Source organism: Hoplias malabaricus, chromosome 11, assembly GCF_029633855.1.
Source record: "Hoplias malabaricus isolate fHopMal1 chromosome 11, fHopMal1.hap1, whole genome shotgun sequence".
NCBI lineage: Eukaryota > Metazoa > Chordata > Actinopteri > Characiformes > Erythrinidae > Hoplias > Hoplias malabaricus.
In genome coordinates this window covers 30,772,891-30,800,147 of record NC_089810.1, presented here as the reverse complement: position 1 = coordinate 30,800,147, position 27,257 = coordinate 30,772,891, and the positions used below count along the sequence as shown (strand labels likewise).

At 39.9% G+C, this 27,257-nt stretch overlaps 2 protein-coding genes across 7 annotated transcripts in view; one reads left to right on the top strand and one right to left on the bottom strand.

Annotated features, from left to right (window-relative positions):
- The first annotated feature begins 2,625 nt into the window (after positions 1-2,625).
- On the top strand, positions 2,626-17,215 carry LOC136709943 (C-X-C chemokine receptor type 5). Of its 2 annotated transcripts, none has more exons than XM_066685545.1 (2): positions 2,626-2,730; positions 15,458-17,215. In XM_066685545.1, the coding sequence occupies exon 2, from the start codon at positions 15,545-15,547 to the stop codon at positions 16,526-16,528; it is 984 nt and encodes a 327-aa protein (XP_066541642.1). In that variant the 5' UTR covers positions 2,626-2,730; positions 15,458-15,544; the 3' UTR covers positions 16,529-17,215. The 2 variants fall into 2 exon arrangements, with proteins under 2 accessions (XP_066541642.1, XP_066541641.1); XM_066685544.1 differs by lacking the exon at positions 2,626-2,730 and adding an exon at positions 6,842-6,949.
- Positions 17,216-17,941: 726 nt separating this feature from the next.
- Positions 17,942-27,257, bottom strand: part of bcl9l (bcl9 like) — a 69,845-nt gene continuing 60,529 nt past the window's right edge. For all 5 annotated transcript variants that reach the window (XM_066684842.1, XM_066684845.1, XM_066684841.1 and 2 more), the window contains 5 exons: positions 25,930-26,107; positions 25,293-25,377; positions 20,975-23,372; positions 20,639-20,881; positions 17,942-19,404 (listed from right to left, as the gene is read on the bottom strand). In XM_066684842.1, coding sequence (XP_066540939.1) covers positions 18,200-19,404; positions 20,639-20,881; positions 20,975-23,372; positions 25,293-25,377; positions 25,930-26,107 — 4,109 coding nt within the window. In that variant the 3' untranslated portion in view covers positions 17,942-18,199. The remainder of the gene's footprint in view (positions 19,405-20,638; positions 20,882-20,974; positions 23,373-25,292; positions 25,378-25,929; positions 26,108-27,257) is intronic.

Below are 27,257 nucleotides of genomic sequence, written 5' to 3'. Positions count from 1 at the left end.
CATCAACAGCCTGCTCATGGTGTCTGTTAATTATTCAGATTATATAGCATAGCAATTAAAATATTTTTCAGAGTTGGGCTAAACCTATTTAGCTTACAACAGGTACAATATGATGAATAAGATTGTGGTCTGCAGGCCAGTCCTTGTCATATATCATCCATACTCAACCTCAATAAAGCTCAATCCAAACCTGGCAGCAATGATCTTACATCTAGTATAAGGCCTTCTGAGAAGAGCAATTTTGGACATTAACTTATGGACCCCTCTTTATGCCCTTTTTGTTTATTGTAATGTAAAACAAAAATGCCCTCCTCTTATAGTGCTTTAAATGTAAGAGATATATATTTTTCCTCATTATCTGTTTCTGCTGTGGCATTTCACCGATTCTGAGTCTGATCACTAACCTTAAATGAGGCAATATAACATTATTCCTCATTCACTATACACTGTGCTTTTGAGAAATTAGTGTTATGGCTCCCACCACATCCAGATTCATCCATGGCAGTGTAGTTGTGTATGAATGATGATTCATCATAAGGAATATAGGCAGCTGTGTTCGAAACAATGATACAATGTAAAAACAACATCAAGTACAGAATTTTCAGAGTTTCCATTGCTTACTTGTTCACTGCAGAGGAAGCTGCACCATGTCTAGCTAATTCTAGTACAATACAAACAAGTGGAAAAATTAAGATGCAGAGACGTAACAAAGGTTCATACTTTTCACTTTGTGGCCACAAGGTTATGTGCTTAAACTACTTCTGAAACCTATACACAGATTTCGTCAATCGTTTACTTTGTTTTCCATACTGCATTGATGTTCTTTGCAAATTCTTTATACATTCAGCATTAGTGCTTTCTTTTTCTAACCTTCCAGAATCAAACACACTTGTATTTCCAGTAACAGGTTAATTAGTGATTTACTTATCTCCTTCCGTGCTGGAGTGCAAGGAAATACCACATTTTCTCTAATAAACTCCTTAAGCATTTCAAAAGAACATCTATTCAAAAAGATTAGTAGTTGTTCAATATAATTAATGGTCTTGATAATCAGTTAGTTAATGAAACAGGATAAGCAGTTTGTATTTTCCTCCAAGTGTCTTGCAAAGCTGTAAAAGTATAACCTGCAATTAGTTTTACCTATGCACTGGGTTAAGTTTAGCTATAAACATGCAGTTTATTATCATTATTATATATATTTGTGAACATACACTAAAATGATCAAATATCAACATGAACAGTTTATATTTTGACACAAGTTCTGGTTGATGATGCAGCAAATGAGGTAGTTTCCTTTGAAAGTAGGACGCCTAGGACGTTTAAACACTTTATGAAAATATCGAATATGAAATCCAATATGATGGATATGCATGGCCATTTAGGCTTTATTTTTGTTTTGGCTGGCATACAGCAAAGTAGGGAGAAAAAAAGACCTGTATGACACAGTTCAGGGAGCATTGATCAAATTGTAAAATGTGATGTTACTGCACCACCATGAGGCTTCATTTCTCTGAGCAGTGGTGCAGTGTAATTTTTCACTTCTTTTTAAATTTGAAAAGAAGAACTTCTGTGAAAGGATTAGGGTACTGCTAAAATAGTCAAAACCATATCAAGCACAGAAGAAACAAAATTATTCATGGTGTGTAGGCTGCGCTCTGTTTGAGAGAAAGCATTATGCACATATCCATGTAAAGATTAACAAAGGACAGCATGTGGTTTCAGTAGTGTGAGTCATTTAAAAATGTTATCTGCACATTAAATCAGTAGCTAATGTTCAAAATCAGCCAGAATTGAATAGCTGACTCTGAGCGTATAGCAACACATAGTGGCAAGTTTAGAGAGGATGATTAAGGAGAAATTGGCCTTTATTTATCACAAATAGCAGTTTTGTCTTTGGTGTATCTGTATGATCAAACACATCTAGTGAAAATGCCTGTAAATGTAAAAGTAATATTGTAAAAGATGGAATAATATTTGACATGAGGTTAAATAATCAACATAATATATACAACATCAATATAATAATTTATAATACCTATAAAATCAGCAATAACAGTACAAATAAAAATAAAAAAACTGTGATTAAAGTGGATGTAAATAATTTTATGTGCACACCGATATTAACCAATGGATCTATTACAACTTTTGCTTTATACTATTGATATACTACGTACCCTTTCAAAACTTTATTTTTGTTTTTTGTTCCATTACACTCTGATCATTAAAATAAATCAAACTTAAAATTTCCCAGCCCTGTTAAGGACTGGCGTCCCCTCCACACCCATGGTGTGATCCCGCCTTGCACCCAGTGATTCCGGCTGGGCTCCGGACCCACCGTGACCCTGAACTTGATAAGCAGTTACAGACAATGAATTAATTAATTAATAACATTTCCCAACTGTATTCAGTCACACAGCTCCAGGGTCCTGGGGTTGTGGGTTCGAGCACAGGAATAAGGAGTAAGGAGTTTGGTATGTTCTTCCTTTGTCTGCATGAGTTTTGTTGGTCCAGAACCTACACAGAATCACTGAAAGCAACACACACTCACACTGTACTGCACTGTAGCCAATCCCCCTACCAACATGTGTTTTTGGACCATGCACACAGAAGAAACTCACTAGGCCATGAGGAGAACACACCAAACTTCTCACAGACAGTCACCGAGAGAGGAGCTCGAACCCACAACTTCTAACTTGTTTATAAACAATTTTACAGAAACTCTGGAAATAGGTTTGTATTTATTATTATTATTATTATTATTATTATTATTATTATTATTATTATCATTAATAATAATATTAATAATAATAATTGAATAAAATTATGTAATTACATAGTTCTTCTTCTAGCTAATACATGGGGAAGTGTTAGTTTAGTTCCTGCACCTTGTTATCGCTTCACATATGTGAATATTTAAGCTCTCTGTTTTGTCGAAAGCATCCAAAATTCTGAGCATTCTCTTTGTTTTGACTGTCTGTTTTTCTGGTCTCTTTTGTATTTGGATTGTGGGATTTCTTTTTTCTTTTTGGATTGATGATGTGTGACATTTAGTTTCTCGAGGTACATACAATGTAAATATAGATTTAAAGGTACATTGTGGTTTATTTGCTTACATTAAAGGGGAGCTCCACTGATTACAAGATTACATTATTGGCTCAGAATTGTACTCTGTGTTGGTGATTGAAACCATGCTTCTAAAACTGTGCTAACTCAGATTTTATAATCAATACAATTGCCTACAAAGGCTGCAAGCATCAGCTCACAATGCAAATGTGCTCCATTTCTATTTCTGTCACCCACTCTAATGTTCAGAAATGAATGAAGAGAGTTTAATACATGAAGTGGAAAAAAGAAGGGATGTGTTGATGTACATTCTGACTTGATGTGCATATTTAATGATTGTGGTGTAGGCATAAACCAGGCTTGGGCATTGTGTTTGGACGCTGTGTAATACCTTATCATCCATGGCCTAAAAATGAGAATTTAAACAGTTGTTTAACTGGCTTTCATCAAAAAAATAAATAAACAAAAAAGATAGGCATATCCATACGGCTAACCACCAATGAAAACCACCTTCTCTGTTTACAAGCCATTTGTCTTCCTCTGTGTTTCTTACTCAAATAATCAATCTTAACAGTCTGTCCTCAGAAATCTGGAACAAAACATGTTCAGTATCAGTTTTAATATGGAACACATCTATTACTGTCCAAATATGGGTCAATTTCGTTTTTTACGGCACAATTTGCAACCCTGTCCCTGATTACAGAGCTTCTCACTGGATCATGACGAGTAACCTGCTGGAGAATACACATTTCAGCAGTTTGTATCTGCTATCTTATTCTTTCCGACTTTATTCAAAGTTCATGACCATAGGTGGGGATGTGGTTGAAGATCAACCGATAAATTGATAGCTTTGTTTTTTGCTCAGCTCAGTCTTTACCACTACAGCGCAGTACAGTGACATACAGTGACTGCATTTCTGCACCCAACGCACCTAACCTATGGTTGTGTTCACAATCCTGCTTTCCATTACTCATTAAAAAGACCCCAAGATACTTGATGTCCTTTATTTTGGATAGGTTCTCTGGAATAGCCTTCCGGTTACTGTTCGGGGCTCAGACACACTCTCAATCTTTAAATCTAGATTAAAAACCTACCTTTTCAAACAAGCTTTTGGTTAATCACTCACCTTCAGGTTACTCCTTCTCTATTGGTGTTCGGGCTGGTTTTCATATTATCACTGTTCTGTATTAATCCTGTCATATCACCATAGCTACAGCATTCTTAGTTAGCTTTGTAGTACCTGCCAACAACGCTGTCTGTCGCTGGGTTCTCTTGCCTGACCAGTGGAAGCTTTTTTCGCAGGACAAATTTCCCCGTTCTTTACCATGACCCTACTAACCTTTTGTATTTTTATTTGTTCCCTTTGTCTGGCTTTCTTTCTCCTGTCTCTCTCTCATGCTTTGAGATGTCCTGCTGCTCTCCAGGTTTTGCCCTGATCCAGCCCGTGTCCTGTACAAGATCCTGGCCTTGCTAAGACTCATACATCACTAATATCATCATCCTCACCATTTTCATTTCTACTTCTCCATCATCACTAATATACTACATTTATATTACTATAACCCCTTCACTTTTACTTCTGTTCTCTATTGTGTCTCCGGTGTCGACCCGAGGAGGATGGGTTCCCCGTATGAGTCTTGGTTCCTTCCAAGGTTTCTTCCTCGTGTGCTGAGGGAGTTTTTCCTTGCCACTGTTGCCCCTGGCTTGCTCATAGGAGGCTTGGACCCGGATCTCTGTAAAGCTGCTTTGTGACGACTTTTTGTTGTGAAAAGCGCTATATAAATAAATCTGATTGATTGATTGATTGATTGGTTCTTACCCTCTGCCTGAAGAAAACATCGCAACTATTTCCAAGAGAAAACCATGGCCTCAGACTTGAAGGTATGGATACACATACAGGTCGCTTCACACTCGGCTGCAAACCAAACTGTAAATATCACAAACATGACCGGAGACAAGGCTGAACGATTCACCTCAGTGACCCATGGTGATCCCCATGTTCACAGGCTTTTTATAGTATTCCTTCGAATGCCTGACAATACCCTCAGTGAAATTTGTTTCACCATCCTTGCTGAGCACAGCTTGTACAGTGTCTCCGCTTTCCATCCTGAGCTGTCGGAATGATTTCCAGACTCTCCTCCCAATCTCTAGATTTAGGGATCTGCAGATGCCACTGCCGCAACCTTGGCCTGCTTCTACCCAGCCACTGAATCAGGATTTCCCCAAGCCAGCCAAGCTCAAAAGGCTTCCTTCTTCCATATGACAGCTTCCCTCACCACTTGCATCCACAACTGGGTTACTGGGCTGTTGCCATAACAGGCACCAAGTTTTGACCCAGCTACTTTGATGAGAGATGAGAGGTGAAATCAATATGGACAGAGTCCTCAGCCAGCTTTTCCCAGCAAACCCTTGCTACAGGCTTGGGCCTACCAGGTCTGTCTGTTTTCATCTGATCCCACTCATCACCAAAAACAAATAATTGAACATTTAATTTCATATTATATATTTATGCATGGTGTATTCACTGCAATATTAACATGCATGTATTATTAAGGCTACCACCAGTGTGAGTGATTTTAAAAATATGTCTTAAAATATGTGCCATTCATGTTTACAACCCCCTAATAATAATAAAACTGTTCTATAAAACAAGCAGGTTTCAAGTTTCAAGCGGGTGGAAAAAAAAAACAGCACAGGATTTTTTATTTTGCTTTTCAGTTTCATAACATTTAATGTTATATGGGGAATTCAGAAAACAAGCATGCTGACAGCTCAGCGCCTGTTTAACCCTAAAACTTCCAGTCTCTGATCAGAGGACACAAACACCAAGTCGGATATTGGTGCTCTGGTACAAAGTACACTTAGGAGCAACCTTGTGATTGAACATATTGTTTGTAATGAACAAACCATGAATAGCACAGAAGTCAAGTAACATACCATTGCTAAATTTCAGATCAGGCAGGTCATTCCTCTGTTAAAAAAAAAAAAGATGAATATTAGTAAAATTCAGTACAAAACATTATTTTAAACCAGTCCGCACTGAACGACTTTTGTTATCATCTCAGTGCATAAATAGTTCTTATAGTATTTATTTGTGGGCAGCCATGGCCTAATGGTTAGAGAAAAGGGCTTAGGACTGAATTTTTGTTGGCTTGATGCCATAAAATTGGGGACAGCACTGTCCTCCTATCTCACCCCACGGCTGAGGTGCCCTTGAGCAAAGCATCGAACCCACAACTGCTCCCCGGGAGACGGGGACGGCTGCCTGCTGCTCTGGGTGTGTGTTCACAGCCCCTAGTGCACTAGTGTGTGTTCACTGCCACAGATGGGTTAAATACAGAAGACATATTTAGTTGTACAGTGTACAAAAAAACAAATAATTGAATATTTAATTTCACATTATATATTTATGCATGATGTATTCACTGCAATATTAACATGCATGTATTATTAAGGGTACCACCAGTGTGAATGATTTAAAAAAATGTCTAAAATATGTGCCATTCATGTTTACAACCCCCTAATAATAATAAAATTGTTCTATAAAACAATAGGTTTCAAGCGGATGGAAATAAAAAAAAACAGCACAGGATTTTTTATTTTGCTTTTCAGTTTCATAATATTTGATGTTATATGGGGAATTCAGAAACCAAGCATGTTGAAAAAAGGAAAGAATTCAGAATAATAAGTGGGTGTTTAAAAAAAAGAAAAAAAAAAAAAAAAAGCAAAGCACGAGAGCTGGAACAGATTTCCTGGAAACATGCTCGGCTGACCTTTAGTTGTCTTAGGTTCCTGCTTCGATAAGAAGCAAACACTTAAGAAATAGTAGAATAATTTATGGTCTGAGAACTAAATGGCAAACATAACGGATTCATTTATTTTTGAGGTGAGTTCAACTTTCTGGGTTCACAAGCCTGGAACCTTTTCTAAATCTGAGAGAATTTATCTTACATATTATCATATTAACATTACATTAACACTAATATAGCACTTGACCAATATTTTATCTTGACCAATGTTTTATACTCTGTCAATATATGGTGCATTTGTAAAACAGATCATAAATTCTATACATTTTCTTATGCAGTATGGTCCAGCTCTATCATGGTGATGGCCACGTAGTGATATACAGTGTCATGGTAATGGTAAAGTAAGCCATTAAGGATGTAATTTAGCTTATTTGTGCTGACTAATAAAAGGCAAATGCCTGCACAATAATTACTGAATAACCTGTAATCATATTAAACTCCTTAATGATATTTAGCTCACTTTCAAATATTGCTTTTGCAGGAAGGAAGTGAAAAGATTTCTAATTACAGCTGGAGGCTGAATTAATAATATAGTGCTTTACATAACATTTAAAACATTATGAAACTGTTACAAGGTTCATGAGACATGATGCATTACATAAAATGTAAATGTAAATATTTTGTGTTACGACTGCATAATATACAATGAATGTTAACGTATATATATATATATAATATATATATATATATATAGATTGTACATTAAACTTCATTAACAGCCCTACCATTAAGTTATGACATAACTTTTGACCCCCTTCAATATGATGGTTCTTAAATGGTTCTGTAATAAATACGGTGGTTCAAACATGTGTTCAGTTCAGAACTATTTGCATGCTGAAATTCAGATTGATGGAGAATGTGATTTATATGGTTAGTTACTATAACATACTTTATTTTACTGCAATGCATTCTCCATCAATTTCATCATTTAAATGGTTCTGTATAGAGTACTAGATATAATCTTTTTCAGGAGTAGGTTCATTTCATAGAAATAAATAAAAGACCACAGGATTATTATTGGCTTGATATTTTTGACAGGACTCATTTTTGACCTAAATTGATTTGTGTGTAAAACTCAGCACACACTCCCATATCACTACTGTAACACATGTGCTCAATTGTACACACTTAGCTTGGAAAAAAAAATTGAAAAGCATTGACCAGTACAGTGAGGCACTCTGGAAAACCTGCACATGTGTTAAAAGTCACCATGCCGAATGCCAATCATGGGCTAGTGGGGCATAAATGCTTCACAGCACTGGGGGCATTATGGAGTACAATTCAATACTTTTGGGGTGAGTTGGAGTGATGTTCGTGAGCCTTAATTAATCATCAATCACCAGTACATGACCTCACTAATGATATTGTGGTTGAAATTTAATTTGGAAGATGCTTTTCGTGGCGATATCTTTTACTTAATTTACGTAATTCACAGCAGTAAACCTATTTATAAAGGGTCAACCTGTCAGGCAAAAGCTCAAAAAATCATGTATCCGTAACAAGTCAAGAAGTGTCCATTAAAAATTGGATTTTGGAAATATGGGGTTTTGTTCCAACAGGTATCATCACTGGGGTTGTGAGATCGTCTGTGGTCGTGTCACTGTCTGTGAGGAATTTGTTGTGTACTCCTGCGTGTGTGGGTTTATTTCATGTTCTCCAGTTTTCTTCCCACGGTCCAAAAACACAAGTTCCAGTTAGATTGGCAGTGAAAATGTGTCCACAGGTGGGCTGGCACTCTGTCCAGGATGTGTTTTAGTGTCTTGAAGCCAGTGATTCCAGGTAGGCTCCAGACCCTCGACAGCTCCGAACTTGATAAGTGGTTACAGACAAAGAAGTAATACTCTTTTGTAAGTCGCTTTGGATAAAAGCGTCTGCCAAATACATAAATGTAAATGTAAATGTAATACTCTTTCAATCCACTTTTAATAATCGTTCATAAACCTAGATCCACATAATAAACTGTATCCATGTGAAACTCTTTTGTCAACTTGTCCCATGTTAACTGTGTAATGCAGCTTCATTTTTTCCCCTAATGATCATTTTCCAAATTTAATTTGGCAAATATATTAGCACAAGATATTAACACAAAAATATATAAAGTAAGACAGAGACAAGTGGGTGATAACGTCGCAATTGATTTTTAGAGGACATGCAGGAATATTAGTGTTTTAAGTGAAATCATTCTATCATCTATGACTCAATTAAGCTCGAGAAGCATTGCCTTGAGTGTTCTTTTGCTTTTATACCACAGTTTTGCAAACTAAAATATAACCACTGTACGACTGACATTAATCAGCTTGGCTATGAAACATATTTTGATGTTTTTTAGGGCATTATTAAATTTTCTTAAATCTATTATTAGTCATTATCAAGAAACTTTAAAATAAAGGGTTACCAAATGTATTCTCACATTCACTTGACTATAGTTTGTATTTTTCCACGACTTTAGATGTGGTAGAGACCTTCGCTAAAGTAGGGAAAATGGTGATTCACACTTACAGCCAACATGTCTTAGTGGTTAACCAAAGCACAGAAGGTAGATGCATACCCTTGCGGAAGGTAGGCTGAGTGGAAAGACAACACACAAATAGCGAATAATGTGAGGCGAATAATGCACCTAATATGCAAATAGAAAGTGACAGGAGGCAATGGCATGTCTGTTTACTTAAGGTTTAACTCAAAAAGGTTTGAGCATGTAAATGTAATGCATTTTTAAAGAATACACTCAGTTACTGTATCTGTAAAAAGTAAAAATCTTTTTAGTTTTAGGGTAGTTACTGAAAAAATATACAATCCATTACAAATTACTAATTACCTCTCAGACCATAACGGGATTAATTTACTTATAACTTTGTGGTTAAAAAAAAAAAAAAAGAACAAATCTGTACCACTGAGAAAGAACAAGGGAAAAACCCAATAGTCATTTTAGTATACTTGGAAGAAAGGCATTGCCAATCACAGAAACTGTCCCTGCCAGTAACCATTAAAAAAGATGCTTAAAAACACACACAAAAAATTTTACCCAGAAAAAAAAATCCAGACAGCTGCTGTGATTGCTACTGAATAACAAGAAAGTAAAGACAGTAAATATGATCCAGCACATGCTTCTTCGATGTAAAATCTTTAATATGTTAAGATTACAATGTTATTTCTAATAAAAATTGTGTCTGATGCATTTTTGGTGAATTTAAATTTGCATTTTATCCATTTGTTTCATATTTGAGATTAGACTCACAAACTTATTTTATGTACAAATACATTTTAAAGCTTTGGTTTAGTGTTTAGTGTATAACTAAAATTGAAATTACAATTTCAAATGACTTAATTCTTGTGGATTAACATTGCATGTGACATTTTTAATACTATGCAACAGTTGACAAAATGACAAAAAAGCAGGAGAATGTTTGAATGTTGATTTACTGTTATACCTTACACACAAACACAAATGCTTTAAAAATGACTGTACACTTAATACTTTTACTGATTTTTCAGCACTTCCCACACTACTCATAATAAGTAAGCTATAGAATAAGCACACCACGACCCTGAAATGGAAAAGCGGAAAAGAAGATGAGATGAGATTAGATGAGATGAGAATAAGCATGTGCATTTCCCAAATACAAGGACCAATACAGTTAATCTATATAAGGGGAAAGTACACTTGTAAAATAAAAGTAACATGGGTGGGTAACACTTTAGAAGTCAGTTTCCGTTAGTAGAAGTTGTTACTCTATGCTGTTATATCAAAAATGTAATTATGCTATTCTTATGTATTACATTCTAATCTTTTACCCCTATAAATTTGATGGTAAAATGACTATGTTTAGTTTATGGCAAGCAATTTAACTCTAAAATGCCTTCTTTACCTTTTAGAAATGTTTTAATATAATGCATAATTCAAGGATAAAACTAAGTTTATACTGGGAGGCTGAACTAAGTGTTGCAGAAACATTGCACTTAACTTGCAAACATCCTGCTAGGCTCTTGGTACAAAACAAGCTTACTTTAGCCTAACCTTTTAATATATGCTCAGTGGTACTTATTGCATATTGCACAAGTAAACACACAACATTGGCATTGACATTTTCCCAAAAATTGTTTATATCATTCTTGTATGCTAGAAATAAATAGGTAGGCATTAATGTGAAAATGATTGAAACCCTTTGTTATAATAATCGCTACACCTACATTAAATGCCAAATTTATTATATGCTTGTTTATATCTGCAAAAAAGTCGTTTTTTGTAGCATACACATAGAAAACTGTATAATATTCATAACTTTCCACATGCTGTATAAATATGTGGAATCGAGGAGATTTAAGAGAAATTATGAGCATGAATGTATATTAAATTTACATTGACATACAGGCCACTTGGCTGACACTCATTCACTTTTAAATTTGAATTAACCATGTTATAGATGTGGATTGATATATCATTAGGAGTTTTGCACAAGAGTCCTCATTGGTTCAGAGTGGTTACCCAACCAGGAAATTGAATCCTTGTCAGCCATGAGGACTTTGGAATATAGGAATCTTTACCAAAATACCCAGAACTGACTTTTAAATAATGTTAAGTTTGTAAAAAATGGGAATTCTGCAGATCTTAAACATTTCTGCATAATTGGATTGTGATTAATTACTGTAGAGAAATGTAATGACTTGCATTTTTTGTCCAAAACACCCAAGGAACCACCAAGTGTCTTCTGAATTTAGACTTGTAATGTTATAATAGCAAATCAACTGGAAAATATATTGTTGTTTTTTTTTTTTTTGTAATTTTACTTTAAAACATTTAACATACTTAAGAGATCTCAAATGCCAAAAGTGTCTTTGGGATGAGCAGGATGTAACAGTACCTGACCTCATTTTGTGTTACTGACTTAAAAAAGGGGGGCAAATTAGAAATGCTGGATGAGTGGGTGTCCTCAAACTTTTGACCACATAACATGTATAATTTACCGTATTTATAGGAATATTGATCATTTTAACAGAGACAGAGAGTATTACAAAATATTCATATCAGTAATATGTGTAAAAACAGGTCTAAAATTATCTTCTGGAATTCTTAAAAATATTTGGCTCTTTAATAATTGTGCTTTTGTGTATATTTTTTAATAGTCCCTGAATAGATACAAAGTTTCATCTTCTGTTTTCTGGTTTCTGTTCCTGACAGGCTCATGTATATTTTTAATTAAATAACCTGAGGAAAACATGTATTCGGTTTTTAAACATTTTTGTGTAACATAATATTCATCCATTGTCTGTAACCGCTTATCTAATTCAGGGTCGTGGTTGGTCCGGAGCCCAACTGGAATCATTGGGCGCAAGGCAGGAACATACCATGGAGAGGGCGCCAGTCCTTCACAGGGCAACACACACTTACACATTCACTCACACTTATTTTATATTCTACAAAAATAACCTACAAAAATCAAGCAGTTCGAAAATGGCAAGTGAGAAGGATTTAGTCAACACTGCATTTGTTATGAGTTCCATCAAGAAAAAGCTCTGTAAATTTCTGTTCTTGGGGGTAATGTTGTATCCAAAATTGTACGTGTGATTTTTGGTTTAGATGATTTAAAAATAGTGATTTCAATCTAAGTTAATGTAGCAAAATAACATTTGTCATTCGTAATAGTACATAACAGTCTCCATAAAAAGAAGTGAATGTTTGAATTATGAAATAAATTTTTTGTTACATAAAAACACTACAAATTTGGTACACCTAATACGTCAAATAAATTTGTGCTAAATTAATTAAACCTGCTTTACAGACACTTACTAGACATTTTATTGACTTTTTTAGTTATGCAATTACTGAGCAACACATCTTTTGATGCTGAATTTATCAGCCCATTTACTCCATCTTCAGTAGAAAAAAAGGCCACCACAGGCCTAAAAATATGTGGCCAAAAGGTTTGCAAACACCTGCAGAACCAACATTTCCTCTGAAATGAAGTGTATTTATACAGAGTATGCACCAAAAACCTCTACTCTTCTAGAAAAGCTTTAGACTAGATGTTGTAACACTTTTGTGTAAGTTTGATGGAATTCAGCCTTTAAAACATAAGTCCCAAACCTAGTGTATGGTGCTCCACAGCTTCACAGCCTAGTGCAGGGGGGCTTCAAACCCCTCTAACTAGGGTTTGGCATAGAGTGTGTTGACTATGGAATATGTACATCCAGTTTGAACTATGTTATATATGCAGGTACAGTGAGTAATCATAGCTTAGAATTATTAATGATTTCAAAATGTATTAATAATTCCAGATGGCATTGTTTAGGAAAGAATAGTTTTATAAAACATAGCTGATCTGTTTGTCATTTCAATCAGAACACAGTATTTATTGGTAAAGCTAATATTTGTATTGGTATTTAATGTTACGGCTAATATTTTTCCAATATACTTTTAGTATTAGTTATTATCTAGTTTCTAGATATTTTATATAGTATTTATTAGCATTATTAGTATTATCTGGTATGAGTTATTATCTAAAAGAAGGAGTAGAAGAAACCCCTAAGAGAAATTGCTTCTCTGCATTTGACCCATCCTTGGTAGTAAACACACAAACACACACCAGTGAGCAATTATACACACACACTAGGGGCAGTGAACATACAAACAACCAGAGAAGGGGGCTGCCAACCACCTCGGCACCCAGGAGCAGTTTGGAGGTTAGGTGTCTTGCTCAAGGGCACTTTGAGCCATGAATGAATTTTTTCTTGCCGGTCCTGGGAATTGAACCAGCGACCTGTGGCCTCAAGCTCACTTCTCTAGGTCAAACTTTGCGCTCTGTATTCATTACATGGCCACAGCTGGTGCTTTGGATGATTTGGTTTTTTTTATAGGTTGGTGGAGTGTTCTAGTTCAAAAATAACACATGTATCTGGTACAAGCTCAAGTGTCTGTGCCAAATCAACACACGCTAACAGGAATATACCACTACAGCAATGTTATAACTGCTTTGATGAGTTTCATGGTCCAGCACAAATGATATGGTTAGTAGGTATCCTAATTAGTTTTACTGTTGTACAGGGCAGAGAGAGGCTGACAAAATTTGCAACAACAGGTGGGCTACAGCCAGCATTTATAAGCTTAAATTTGGTATTGTATACTATATAATCCAAACTTTTGTAGCCACCATAATTATGGCGCTATGGCACTGCATGGTAACTAGTTCCCTCAACTCTACTTGTCTTTTGGACCCTGGTGCCTGATTGGATTTCCACTACAATGGCTCCTCTCTCAAATGTAGCATCACAAAACAGCATCTCTGATGGGAACCACAAGCTTTGGCAAACACAACAATGGTAGTTAAATGTTGTTTAATCTTTGTGTGTTCATGCGTTTTTATTCCTTAGGGCCTGAAAACAGTTTAGCCCCACATGCTTTCAGACAGATCCATAGTTTATTTTTGCTCCTTGTGGCACCATACAGCTCTCACTGGAAGCATTTGAACCTCTTCAAAATACCACAGCATGCTTTTATGAGCTGCTGTTATGAGTCAGATAAAAAAAAAAAAATAAAAAAATAAAAGATCCCTACTGTAGCTGGAAGATTTTACAAACAGCTAGTTGGTGCTGAATGTCTGCATTTTGTCATGATTGAAAAGTTTCTCTGGCCAATCAGTGCTCTGCAAGATTTAAATTTCCTGATTTAGTTCCTACTCTGCTTGCTTGGAACCATAAGTGAGCAGGGACTAATAAGTGAGCTTGGAACCATAAGTGAGCTGGTTCCAAGTACCAGGTACTAAAATTTCCCTAATGCAATAGCAAAAAAGCAGAGTAGAGTAGAGTCAAGTAGAGTAGGTACCATGCAGTGGAAAAGCGCCATTAGTGAATTCAACTAGGTATTGCGTATACACAACATGTATAATCTAAACAGAAAATAATAGAAAAATTGGACATTCAGGAGCAAATGAACCCTAGTTTGAATTCACTATGCCTAAAGCCAAGTACATTTGGGATGAGTTGGACTAGAGTTTGTGATTCAGAGTTAATCATTCAATATCTGTACCTTTTAACACTCTTGTGTCTGAACATGATCACAGCAATGTTTCAGCATCTAGGGTAAAGGCTTCCTAAACGTATACAAAATCCCTACTGCTAAATCCATATAAAGGATCTTACAAAATGGCTGGTGGATACAGGGTAGGTATACCTAAAAAAAAAGATTCAGTGTAATTTCTCAGAAATGGCAAAATAATAAGTATGAGGGGAGGTAAATCAGCACAGCAGATAGTGTTGCTGTCTTGGGGTTGTGGGTTCAGTGCCCACCTTTGGGAACTCTCCGTTATGACTTTGATGTGTTCTCCCTGTGTCTGCATGGGTTTCCTCCAGGTGCTTGGGTTACTTTTCACAGTATAAAAAAAATACATGCTGAGAGGCGGATTGGCTGTTGTCCATAAGTGTGAGTGTGTGAATGACTGGGTGAGTGTGTGGTGTTCCTATCTCGGGCCTGGAGATTCTAGCTGGGCTACAGACACATCACAAGTCTGAATGGAATGAAACAGTTCCAGATAATGAAGGTATAAATTAATTAAAGCTTGATCATATATTAACCATGTGTTTTCTCTAATCAGGGTGAGGACTTCTACAACCTGTTTGGAAATGACTCAGAGACTATATCACACATACCAAAAGGCCAGTACATCTGCAATAATGAATCCATGCACCTGTATAAAACCATTTTCCAGCCATTGGTCTACAGTGTAGTGTTTATAGTGGGCTTGACTGGAAACGGTCTCCTCCTCACCGTCCTACTGCAGCATCGTGTCCACCTCCGTATCACTGAGATATACCTACTGCACCTTGCCCTGGCTGACCTTCTCCTGCTCCTGACCTTCCCCTTTGCTGTAATCCAGGTGATGTCTGGCTGGATATTTGGCGAATTCCTCTGCAAGTTTCTGGGCTTGTTAAACCGTCTGAATATGATCTGTGGGAGCCTGCTGTTGGCCTGCATCAGCTTTGACCGCTACCTAGCTGTGGTACACGCTGTGTCCAGCCTCCACAGCCGCCGACCAAAGTTCGTCCACCTCATCTGTGTTGTACTCTGGCTTTTCTGTCTCGCCGTGACCATTCCCAACATGGTTTTCCTCTCAGTGGGTCACAACAATGAGTCTGAAAAGATGGAGTGCTACTTCAACAGACATGGGATCCATGCCAACAATTGGATACTGGTCAGTCGCTTTTTGATCCACATTTTGTGTTTCTTCTTGCCTCTGATTGTCATGGGTTATTGCTATGGTGCTGTGGTACTTACCCTGCATCAGAGTCAGCAGAGTCTGGAGAAAAAGGGGGCTATCCGTCTGGCCATGGTGGTGACCTTGGTCTTTTGTTTGTGCTGGCTACCCTATAACATTACCGTCTTTGTGGGCACATTGGTGGATTTGGATGTCTTATCTGTGAAAAGCTGCGAGTTGAAGAGTGCGCTATATCAGAGCCTGGTGGTCACTGAAAGTATTGGCTTCATCCACTGCTGCCTCAACCCCATCTTGTATGCCTTCATAGGAGTGCGCTTCCGGAAAGATCTCCTGAGATTATTGGCCAAATGGGGCTGTGGCCATGTTTGCACACCAATGCTGGGAGCTGGAGTGCTGAACAGGGTGTCTGTCTCTGAGGTGGCTACCACAACAAGCAGCCAGTACATATGACCAAATCCATGAAAGACACATCCACAGTCCAAGTTTCCACTCAGGGAATAATGATCGCAGGATTAGGGACACCTACCTTGTATCTACATTCATTGTCCATTTTATCAGTTCCACTGACCATACAGGAGCACTTTATAGTTCTACAATTACAGACTGTAGCCCACCTCTTTCTAGGCATACATTCTTATCCCCATTTTACCCTGTTCTTCGTTGGTCAAAACCACCACAGAGCAGGTATATTTTTGGTGGTGGATCATACCCAGCGCAGTGTGTTGTGCTGGTATGACTGGATAAGACACAGCAGTGGTCCTAGACTTTTTAAAGCCCTCAGTGTCACAGCTGGACTAAGAATAGTCCTCAACCAAAAATATCCAGCCAACAGTGCCCTGTGTCTACTGAAGAACTAGAACTACAGGACTACCAACACAAACACCAACAGATGAGATACTGTCTCTGACATCTACAAGTTGGACCAAGTAGAAGCGTCTAAGAGTGAACAGTGAGTGAAGTTTAAAAACTCAAGCAGCACTGTTGTGTCTAATACACCAAACCAGCACAAAGCAGCTTATCGCACCACCACTATGTCAGTGTCACTGCAGCGTAGAGAAATATTCACCACCCAAATCATACCTGCTCAGTGGTGGTCCTGACCATTGAAGAACAGTGTGAAATGGAGATAAGAAAGTATGTAGAGAAAGACACAGTCTACAGTCTGTAATTGTAGAACTACAAAGTGCTCCTGTATGGTCAGTTGAGCTGATAAAATGGACAATGAGTGTAGATACAAGGTAGGTGTTTCTAATCCAGCGATTGTTTAGTGTGGATAGCTTTTAAATAAGCTAAGCTGGAAGATGTAAATAAACTTTGGCTTGCTGCTTGCTGATGCTACATTACAGTGCAAACCACAAGTACTATGAATGATTCTTGACTGACTGACTGAACAAGATTTGAAGTATGCCAACAGTTGGAGATGGCAAGTTATCATCTGCTTAAGAACTAGCTGCTTAAAAACGCTTTGCAAAATATATTCATAAGTGTTCACCAAGGTAATAATTAATGCATGATAAGCAAATTAGAGATTCAGAATAAATGAGTGTTTACCCCTCCTTGTTTGTTGGTGTTCCATTTCTTTTGTCTGGATCCGTCATAAAATGATAAATATCAAACAAGACCATCACAAATTTGAACATATTTTTTTTTCTTATTATTTGCTTTTAGACTTCTATTAAACACAGTTATACAGAACCATTGCAAACAAGCACAAATTGCATCTTATTTACAGCAACTATATATAGAGAGATTTTATATTTATATATATTTATATAATAATTCCCTTGCACAACAGTTTGGTAGCCAGAGAAAATGGAATTAGAAACAGAGCCCCCCCACACCCCACCCCCCGTGTCTCCCCCGTTTAAACAAACACATTGATCTGTGAAATATACATATTTTACAGACATTTTTAAAAAATGGCTTCAGAATTTTTGTTGCTTTAACGATTTAGTCTCTCTCATTGTCTATCTCAGAATTAAGAGATTATTACTAATAACAATTATATTAGCATCTGATTGCCACAATCAATAAACGTCAATAAAAACAATGTTGGAACCCAAGGAAACAAAAAACAAACAAAAAAAAACAAGGTTTTTACAGCTCGGTGGAGAAACGTTTTCAGAAAGGCATATTGGTCATGCCTCCAGGTCCATAGCCCAGTGGACTGTCCAAGGACATACCTCTCTGTCTGATACCCTGGGGCCCCATCATGACTGATTGAGGGTGTGGGGGTCCCATCATAGGTCCTTGCGGGGACAAGAGTGGCCCTTGCTGGCCAAAGTGCTCCCCGGGAATGGCCATTCCCCTTTGCTTAGCTTGCATCATCATAAGGTTCTGTTGGGCCATAAGATTGTGTGGATGTTGCTGTGGTGACATCATGCCCTGGGGAGGATGGGACTGGTGCTGCAGGAGGCTGTTGGCCATCATTGCCTGCTGCTGCTGATGATGATGTGGCTGCTGTTGCTGAGGCATACCTGTCCTGCCCATCAGATGCCCAGGGTGGCAAATGGGCCCAGGTCCCATCCCCCCTCCTGATCCCATACCTCGGGAGCCTCCCTGATTCATCCCCATGCCAGGCCGCAAGCCGCAGTGAGAAGGGTGCAGGGGAAGCTGCTGCTCGGCCATCATGTTCTGCAAGTTGGCAATGTGAGGGTTGGAGGAGGGAGCACTGCTGTGAGGGGGACCAGATGAGGACAGCTGCTTCAGGAGCTGGGATGAAGGGACCTGCTGAGGTGGTGGGCCTTGGTGGGGAGTCTGCTGTGGCTGAGACATGGCCTCGCTCTTCGGGAAGTACTGCAGGGTGCTGCTAGGCTTGTCAGCAGGAATGATTCTAGACAGGTCAAATTCAGGTATACCGGTATGTGTGGGCCTGATGACCTCACTCAGGTCTGGCCCTTCTCCCATGGGCATGGAAGGGAAAGAGTCTGAAGGGTGACGGGCACGCTGATGAGGAATGCCCTTGCCCAGATGGTGCATTGGCTGCTGTGATAGGACGTCATCTGAAGGCTGTGGGTACTGCTGCCCCATTCCCCCAACTGGAGAGTGCAAAGGTCCCTGCATACGAGAAAATCCCCCCATCTGGCTTGAAGGATGCATAGGGGACACACTGCAGGGTCCAATACCCTCTGGAGGACCTCCTCCACCTCCCATCATTGCGGACATGCCCATGGGATTAGGGGAAGGTAGCATTGGCCCAGAAGGATCATGGGATAACTGCTGACCTCCCTGGAGAACCATTCCCATAGGACTCTGAGGGCTGCTGTGAGGTCCTATCGAGCCCTGGGATAGGAGCATCTGTGTGGGCTGGTGATTTGCCATATTTCCTGTTGCAAGACACAGCAGAAAATGTATTATGAACTGCAGTATGTAAAATATAAAAATATAATGCCTGATTATACAGAAAATAAAGAAACACAAGGTAAGGTTTGGTATTTTGGCTCCTGGGCTCCCCTACAGTTGTGCAGTGTAATTTACCTTTACAGCACTCTCCTGAAATCAAGAGGGAGGTGGGGGTGGTTTCCTACCTTCCTCCATAATTTATATAGTGCACTTTCTGCAGTGCTGTGACTGGAGAGGCCATGTCACAGGCTCTGTTCTCCCTATTACAGGTAAGTAAAGTATCACAATTATTTCGAAGCTGTAATTTTACGATAAAAATACCATCAAGTGTTGCTTTAAATAAAAGTGATTTCTAAAGAGGTAAAAGTAAGGAGGTACTAAATGGTGACGTGTAAACCCTGCAGTGCTGATTGGCCAGAGCCACATCAATCACCAGGAAATGCAGAGCTCATTCAGATCAAGCACAAACCGCCGCTTGTAAAAATCTCTGCAATGTCATCGTTTTGTGACATACCCAGCTTTATTTCACAGGGGAGCCCTGCCAGTGGAAAAGCGACAAACTTTAAGTGTGCCAAGCCGAGCCATGTAGAGCCAGACCCAGGCGGTGGAAATGCAACATAAGTGACTGATGTATTCTGGAACATCCACGGTGTAATCTTCACTAGTCTCAAGGCAGAAGTAGCTTGCTTCCCCACACACAAAAGATTTAATGAAGTAATGCATTCTCAACCTTTTCACACTCTTCAATTTGGTGACAAATAGAGTATGCATTGCTTGTGCCATAGGTTCAATGCAGCGTTATTAATTGGCTTTAAGAGTCTTACTTTCTTTAAGTGCACACTACACCTTCAAGTCTTTCAAGAAGATTTCAAGAGGATTTTCATTCACCATAAATGTAAAAACTACAGATTCAACAAATCCCTAACATAAGATTACTAGAAGTAATTTTGACAAATGACCAGTTTTTATAAGATAAACTGTTCTGGACCAATGACATGCATCCCACTGTCAATATCATAGTTCCTACCAGCAGCTGACTGGACGCCTGGACTTGCAACATGGACATGAGAAAAAGGTCAAATAATGTCACTGATGTGAAGCACTGAATAGCCCCTTTGTGGACCAGTTTCCTAAATGTGAGTGAGTGACAATCCATTCCTATGAGGTACTTTACATATAACTAAAGGCTAAATGTAAGGTTATTTTACTACACTGCACCTGGCATGTTGGCCCCAGGAAGGAGGGGTCGATCTGGTGGCATCTCATCATCAGACGTGGCGATTGTCTTGATGGCGTCATGATAGAGAGGAGTGGAGGTGGGCATTGCGTACTTGGACATCTGAGACATGATAAGGGAGAGAGGATTCTGCGATGGGGGCGCATCTGGGGAAGAGGTAAAAGGCATGTTTGGAGGCTGACTGCTGGGCGTTGAGGTGGAGCTCCTGGGAGGTAGGGACATACCTGAAGAAGGGAAAATGGGGATAAAGAAGCCTTCATGAATTACACAAAGGTGTAAAATTATATATAAACAATGTTTGAATAAATATACAATACCTGTCTCAGTTGAACTGCCCCCTCCATTGCCCACTCCCTTACTGCTAGGTGGACCCCCGGGGCTTGGAAGGGCATTCTTGGGTGAGGCAGTCCAACCTGGAGAAGCAACAGGCATGGCAGGAGATTTGAGGTGCCCAGGTGAGCCAGAAGGTGACCGAAGTCCAAGAGATGAACTCATGACCTGGGGTGACTTCATGGATGTGGTAGACGGTGTTCCTGCTCCAGAAGCTGCTGGGAGGGGAGGGTGTGGAGGACCAGTAGGTTGTAACTGGGTAGGGGATTTTAGGCCTGGGGCAGAAGGAGAGGGCATAAGAGGTGATGGTTCTTGACTAAGGGATGGTGACTTGAGCTGGTGAGGTGGAGGCATAGCTGGGGAGCCCATTGGGTTGACGTTAATTGAAAGGTCAGATGGATGGCGTGAACCCAGGTCTGCACCCCTCTGGCCAGTATTCATGGGCATATGGCTAAGCCTTGGAGTGGCATTAATTTGGGGAGGACCTTGTTGCTCAGGTCCAAACATCTCAGGTCCTGACTGTTGGAGGTAGGCCCCCTCCCCTTGTCCACCGGGAAAGGGGCCCTGATTGGGGAACTGAAGAGGTCCATCTGGGCCAGGGATCATTCCTTTGTTAGCACCAACTCGGCCATTCTGCGCAGCCCTGATGCGAGAGATATCCTCAGGGCTTAACATTTCTGTCCCAGGCCCTCCTCTCAGTTTCTGGGCCAATATCTGCTGCTGCAGATTCATGTTCATGCCCATGTTCATATTCAGGTTTCCTCCTAAAGGAGAGTCAACCATGTCTCTCATTAAAGGGCCACCACCCCCACCTGCACCACCAATAGGTGAGCTCATCATGGACCGAGAACTGGGAAAATCCATTGGATCACCCCGGGATGGAGGACCTCCTCCCATGGCGGGATTTGGAAAACCTGGCCCACCAAGTCCACCCTGCTGCGGCTGCCTGGTTAACTGCTCAAACTCTAGCCTGCGAAGCCCTTGTATCTGACGTTTCTCCATGATGCGAAACATCTCCTCCCGTGTCAAGGGACGATCCAGATCCCCCTGCATGTGCTGTGGTGGTCCACCAGGTCCGCCAGGTGTATAGCACCCATGAAATGGACCTCCTCCACCCATATTGGGTGGTATGTCATCAAGCCAGCCCATGCCTGGTCTAGGAGGTCTTTGAGGCCCTAACCCTTCCATAGGTATAACTCCACCAGGGCTTCCTGGGTACCCACCAACACCCGGAGGTCCTCGCTGCATCTGCCCCAGAAACCGGGGCCCCCGAGGTCCCTCTTGATGCATGTCCATCATTCTCAAATTCCCTCCCATCCCTCCTCCCATTATAGGCCCTGGTCCCCACTGCTGTTCTCCAGGTTTACTGTGATATGGCGGCGGAGGACCCCTCATCATGAGGTGTGGTCCTCCTGGCATGCTGAGCTCAGACATCATGCGGAAGTGTTGGGGGTGCGCATGGGGGTTCATCTCCTGCTGCCGACGCTTCTCTTGGTAATACTCCTCCTGCAGCTTCCTCCAAGCCATCTGCTCTGGTGTTAAACCCTCAGGGCCTAGCATAGGCCCCATGTCCATCCCTGAGGGTGAAGACAGGTGGTGGTGAGGGGGCAGGCCATGGTGCGGACCCATCAGGGCATCGTCCATCCCAGGACCGCCAAGGTTCTGCGTCTGTGAAATGATAGATTGTAAAGGTTCCTCATACTTCTTCATTCCGCCCAAAGAAGACATCCCAGGGGGCAGGCCACTGTTGTTGCCAGCATTCCCACTGCCATTTTCCCCATCCTCAAGACCTCTGCTTCCATCTGAATTATTATTGTTGTTAACATTGGAGACATTGTTTGGGTTGCTGTTAGGACCTCCTGGATCTCCATGGCCAGCACCTGCACTACTGCGCAGGAGCAGCCTCTCAATGTCCCTGAGCGTTTGCAGAGAACGCTCCCGATGCTCTAGCTGTTCTTTAGACAGTCCATCGTTATTCCCGGGTCCTCCCTGCTGACCATGCTCACCCTGAAGGTGTGCAGACAACACGGTTGGACTGGCCGTGGGTGAGACCCCAGCACCAGGATGGTTTATGGCACCCTGCCCATCAACTACTCCACACCCTGGAGCCCCTGCCGACTGGGGCCCAGAACTTCCTGGTCCAGATGGGTGAGATGCCACACTGTTATTGTGGCTGGGAGTCCCCCCAGGATGGGCCTGGGTACTTTCGCTTTCTGGATGAACTGTGGAAGAGGGTGTACCTCCGCTTTGTAAGTGCCCCCCACCAACCCCGCTGTCAGAGGGTGGCCGAGGTGTACCACTTTGCGATTTTGGAGTGCCTATGGGAGGGGTGCTACTAGAGCTGAGCTGTTCTGATAAGCTGGGAAGCTTCCCAACACCAGTACACTGTATAACAAAAAGAGAAACAGACAAAAAATATTACTGAGTGAATGATATAAACATTTAGCACTTTTCAGAACAGGTCAACATCTCTGCTCTCTGTGTTTTATAGCTCCAATACAACAAAACATATCATATACTTTTTTTCTGAACTCTCATGGATGCCAAGAAAAACAGAAAATTTCATATTTTCAAAACATTTCAGAAAAACAAAACATTTTCCACATGACAGGCACAGGTGTTTTATTCCCTTTTAAATGGTTTAGAACAAAAAAGGGAACAAAGCAAGAGCACAATGACTTAAATAGCCATTTAAACAAATGCAGCCTCCCACACTAACACCTGCAGAACTGTGTGCATTTAAATACAAAAACTTCCTTCCTCTTTTAGGTACCACTTTATAATTGAGAGACTTTAAGCACTGTAATGTAAATTATGACTACTGTCCCCAGGGTGTGGATTAAAACAAAGGTGGGTATTTGTATCATTCACCACTGTACTGAGTTGTGATGGGGACAGACTGTCAGCTCCAAAAACAAGGAAAGGAACACCAGCTGCTCTCCAGGGTGCTGAAGACATATCATCAGACAGAGAACCACTGTAGCCCATCTAATATAAATGACGGAGTTCACTAAATGCATGAGGCAATTCTCTGAGAATGGATGTTGAAAGGTGAATCTACACGTATACATCTTTTATATTTACATATTTTTTGAAGAACTATGAAAAAATTGATTTCACCACAACGAATTAAATAAAAACTACTCATTTTCTGACTCATGAACTTTCATACGGCATAGAAACAAATGGAAAATGTACCGCAGTTGATGAATCAGTTTTGGTTTCAGTGCATGAAAGATATTGAAAGTCCATCTCATTTACCTATCACTGGAATGAAACAAACACTTGTGCATGCAGATGTCTGGCATTGAGCCAATAAAAATATAATTCAGAGCCAATAGCTGTGCTTGTAGGTGGAGACTGATAGCAAGCCGTGTGTGCATTGCTGTCCCTACGGACCACACTTTGCAGTGTTTGATGACAGGAAAAAAAATTAATGTGAAATAGTTAAAGCTTCTTAGATTTACACGACATAATGATGTGCGTAATTATTTTTTCTATATTAATGCTTTTAAACAATTGCAATTTTTTCAGTGCATTAGGTGGACATTACTGCAGTAACTGTGTTTGTTTTATTTTCATTGTATACTATATAACTATATAAAAAATAAAAACACAGTGTAATATGAATTTTAGTATAACATGGAATTGACTAAATCTGTGTTGACATAAACGTAAATGCACAAAATAACAATATCCACAATAGTATTAATGATATTATAGATGATATTATTGACTTTTTGTTTATTTAATGCACTTTTTTTTAGCTAATCTGAAAAGTATGTGTGTTATTTTTTCGCAATGAATTTGACCATACACAACTTCGATGAATAAGTGGCAAAGCTCTTAAAGTAGATGTGTACAGACATGTAGGTAGATATGTTGCAAATGTTGTCTACAAATTACCAAACTCTGTCATCATCATAAATGGGGATTGGGGGGGGGGGGTTAGACAAGAGGGCTAAGGACTGGAAGGTCATTCCTTCAATTCCAACGACCAGTAGGAAAATCGGGAACGGTGGAGGTTAAGGAACAACACTGTCCTCCTCCCTCAGTCCAAACCTAAGGGACCCTAACTTTAACAGCTCCCTAGGGCTGGATTCCTGACACTGTGTGTGTATGTGTTCACTTCCTCAAGTGCACTAGTATGTGTGTGTATGTTCACTGCCACAGATGGGTTAAATGTGGAAGGACACGTTTTGTTGTATATTGTACAATGACAAATTGTATTGTTTAATATTATGAATTTATCCCTCAGGATCTGTGTTTTTAATTCCTGCAATTATCTCCAAAATTTCTACAAACCTGGTCCAGTTTGGTGCGAGGGACGTTTTGCTGGTGAAAATGGAGAATGGAGTCCGTATGCCCATGAATCACTGCCTCTGCAGCACTGTAGGAAACAAACACTTGCAGATGAACACTTTCGCCAATTTCTTTTTTCTATTTAAAACAAGGTAGTCATATATAAAGTTGTAACAGTTTAAACATTCCTGGTCACAACATGTGATATGGGAGCAAAAATAAATTGACGTATCTTCTTAAACATAACTTTGAGATTAAAGGAACAATAGATGGGATTGGGTATTTTGCTCCTGGGGCTCCCCCTAGTGTAATGCATTTTATAGCACTGTACTGTAATCAATATGAAAGGGGGCTGGGGGTTCATCCTCCAAATTTACACAGTACAGTTTCTGCAGTGCTGCACCCAGAGTAACAGTGACAGAGGCTCTATTATCCCAATTACACAAATTTTAGGGTAACAGTCAGTGTATATTAAAAATGTGCTTAAATACAGCATTCTTTTTTAATGCCACATTATTTTATAAATCAATTTATCTTAAAGTACAACTGGGCTGTAATTTGTATTTCATGTCAACACTGGGTTCCTCTTGTAGGTTTCAAAATGTGTGTAGTCAATGGCAAATGGCAAAAAGACACACACCTGTTGGCTAGGCTGGTGGTGAAGACGTACACTATTTGCTGAGGGGGGTGAGAGGTGAGGTCAGAACGTAGCCCTGGACCTAGCCCACACCCTAAACCTGGCCCACCTTGGTCACTGACCGAGCTCACTGCAGAGGGACCTGAGAGAGACTGACTAGGGCAGGACATCCCACGCTCTCCTAAAAAAAGTGGAAGAGAGAGAGAGAGAGAGAGAGAATGTCAGCATATTAATTACATTGAATAACGAACTATTGCAATTTATATTTATATAGACTGCCACACACACACTATTATTAGCCCAGTTTTACCCTGTTCTTCAATGATCAGGCCCCCCACAGGACCAGCTCAGCGCTGCAGTGACACTGACGTGGTAGTGGTGTGTTAGTATATGTGGATCAGACACAGCAGTGCTGCTAAAGTTTTTAAACACTGTGTCCACTCACTGTCCACTCTGTTAGACACATCTACCTCGTTGGTCCACCTTGTAGATGTAAAGTCAGAGACAGTAGCTCATCTGCTGCTGCACAGTGTGTGTCGGTCGTCCTCTAGTCCTTCATGAGTGGACACAGGAAGCTATAGGCTGGATATCTTTCGTTGGTGGACTATTCTCAGTCCAGCAGTGACATTGAGGGCTTTGTTGCTGTGGGGGTCCTGACTGTTGCAGAACAGGATGAAACAATGTATACAAAGCAACAGACAGATAAAAGCCTGTAATTGTAGAACTACAAAGTGATCCTGTGGTCAGTGGAGCTGAGAGAATTGAAAGTGAGTGTAGAAACAAGGAGGCAGTCCAAATGTTCCAAACATCAACAGAACCCTGTTATAAAAAACCTAATTACATTGTACAATAATACATTCATAACAGGTTTTAACTGTAGAATATTACATTATATTAACTGCAGTTACCTGTAAATGAAACTTTGAGACAGGCTCAGAACATCAGCCTACAATACATTTAAAAGAAAGAAAACCGTACAGCTTGTTGAGAAACAGCCACTAGGTGGAGCTATATCACATGGAATGGCCCCAGAACGGTTTTGGTCACATGACCACTGCCTGTTAGCCTGGCTTTTGTGTCATGAAATGATGTATGCAGAGATGCAAAATAGAGTGCTTTATGAAAAGGAGCCTTTTGTGCTTCAAGGCCATAGAGCACACAGGAAAAAAAGAAAGAGCCGGAGAAGACTTGAGTAAGAGGTCAGGTACAGAAATGCTGTGAGTACAGTTCAAAAGGACCTCGGTTTCTTTGGTTTATCCATTCACTGGGAAGAATAGAACAGAATGAAAGCTTTTGGGATTACTCGATCAGGTTGATGAAGCGGTGTATGT

What these genes read in the sequence shown, in the direction of transcription:
- LOC136709943 (XM_066685544.1), top strand. Translation starts at nt 6,917, where the DNA reads ATGGCAAACATAACGGATTCATTTATTTTTGAG. An exon ending in CGGATTCATTTATTTTTGAG is followed by an intron (nt 6,950 to 15,457) that starts GTGAGTTCAACT and finishes TTCTCTAATCAG; the next exon opens with GGTGAGGACTTCTACAACCT.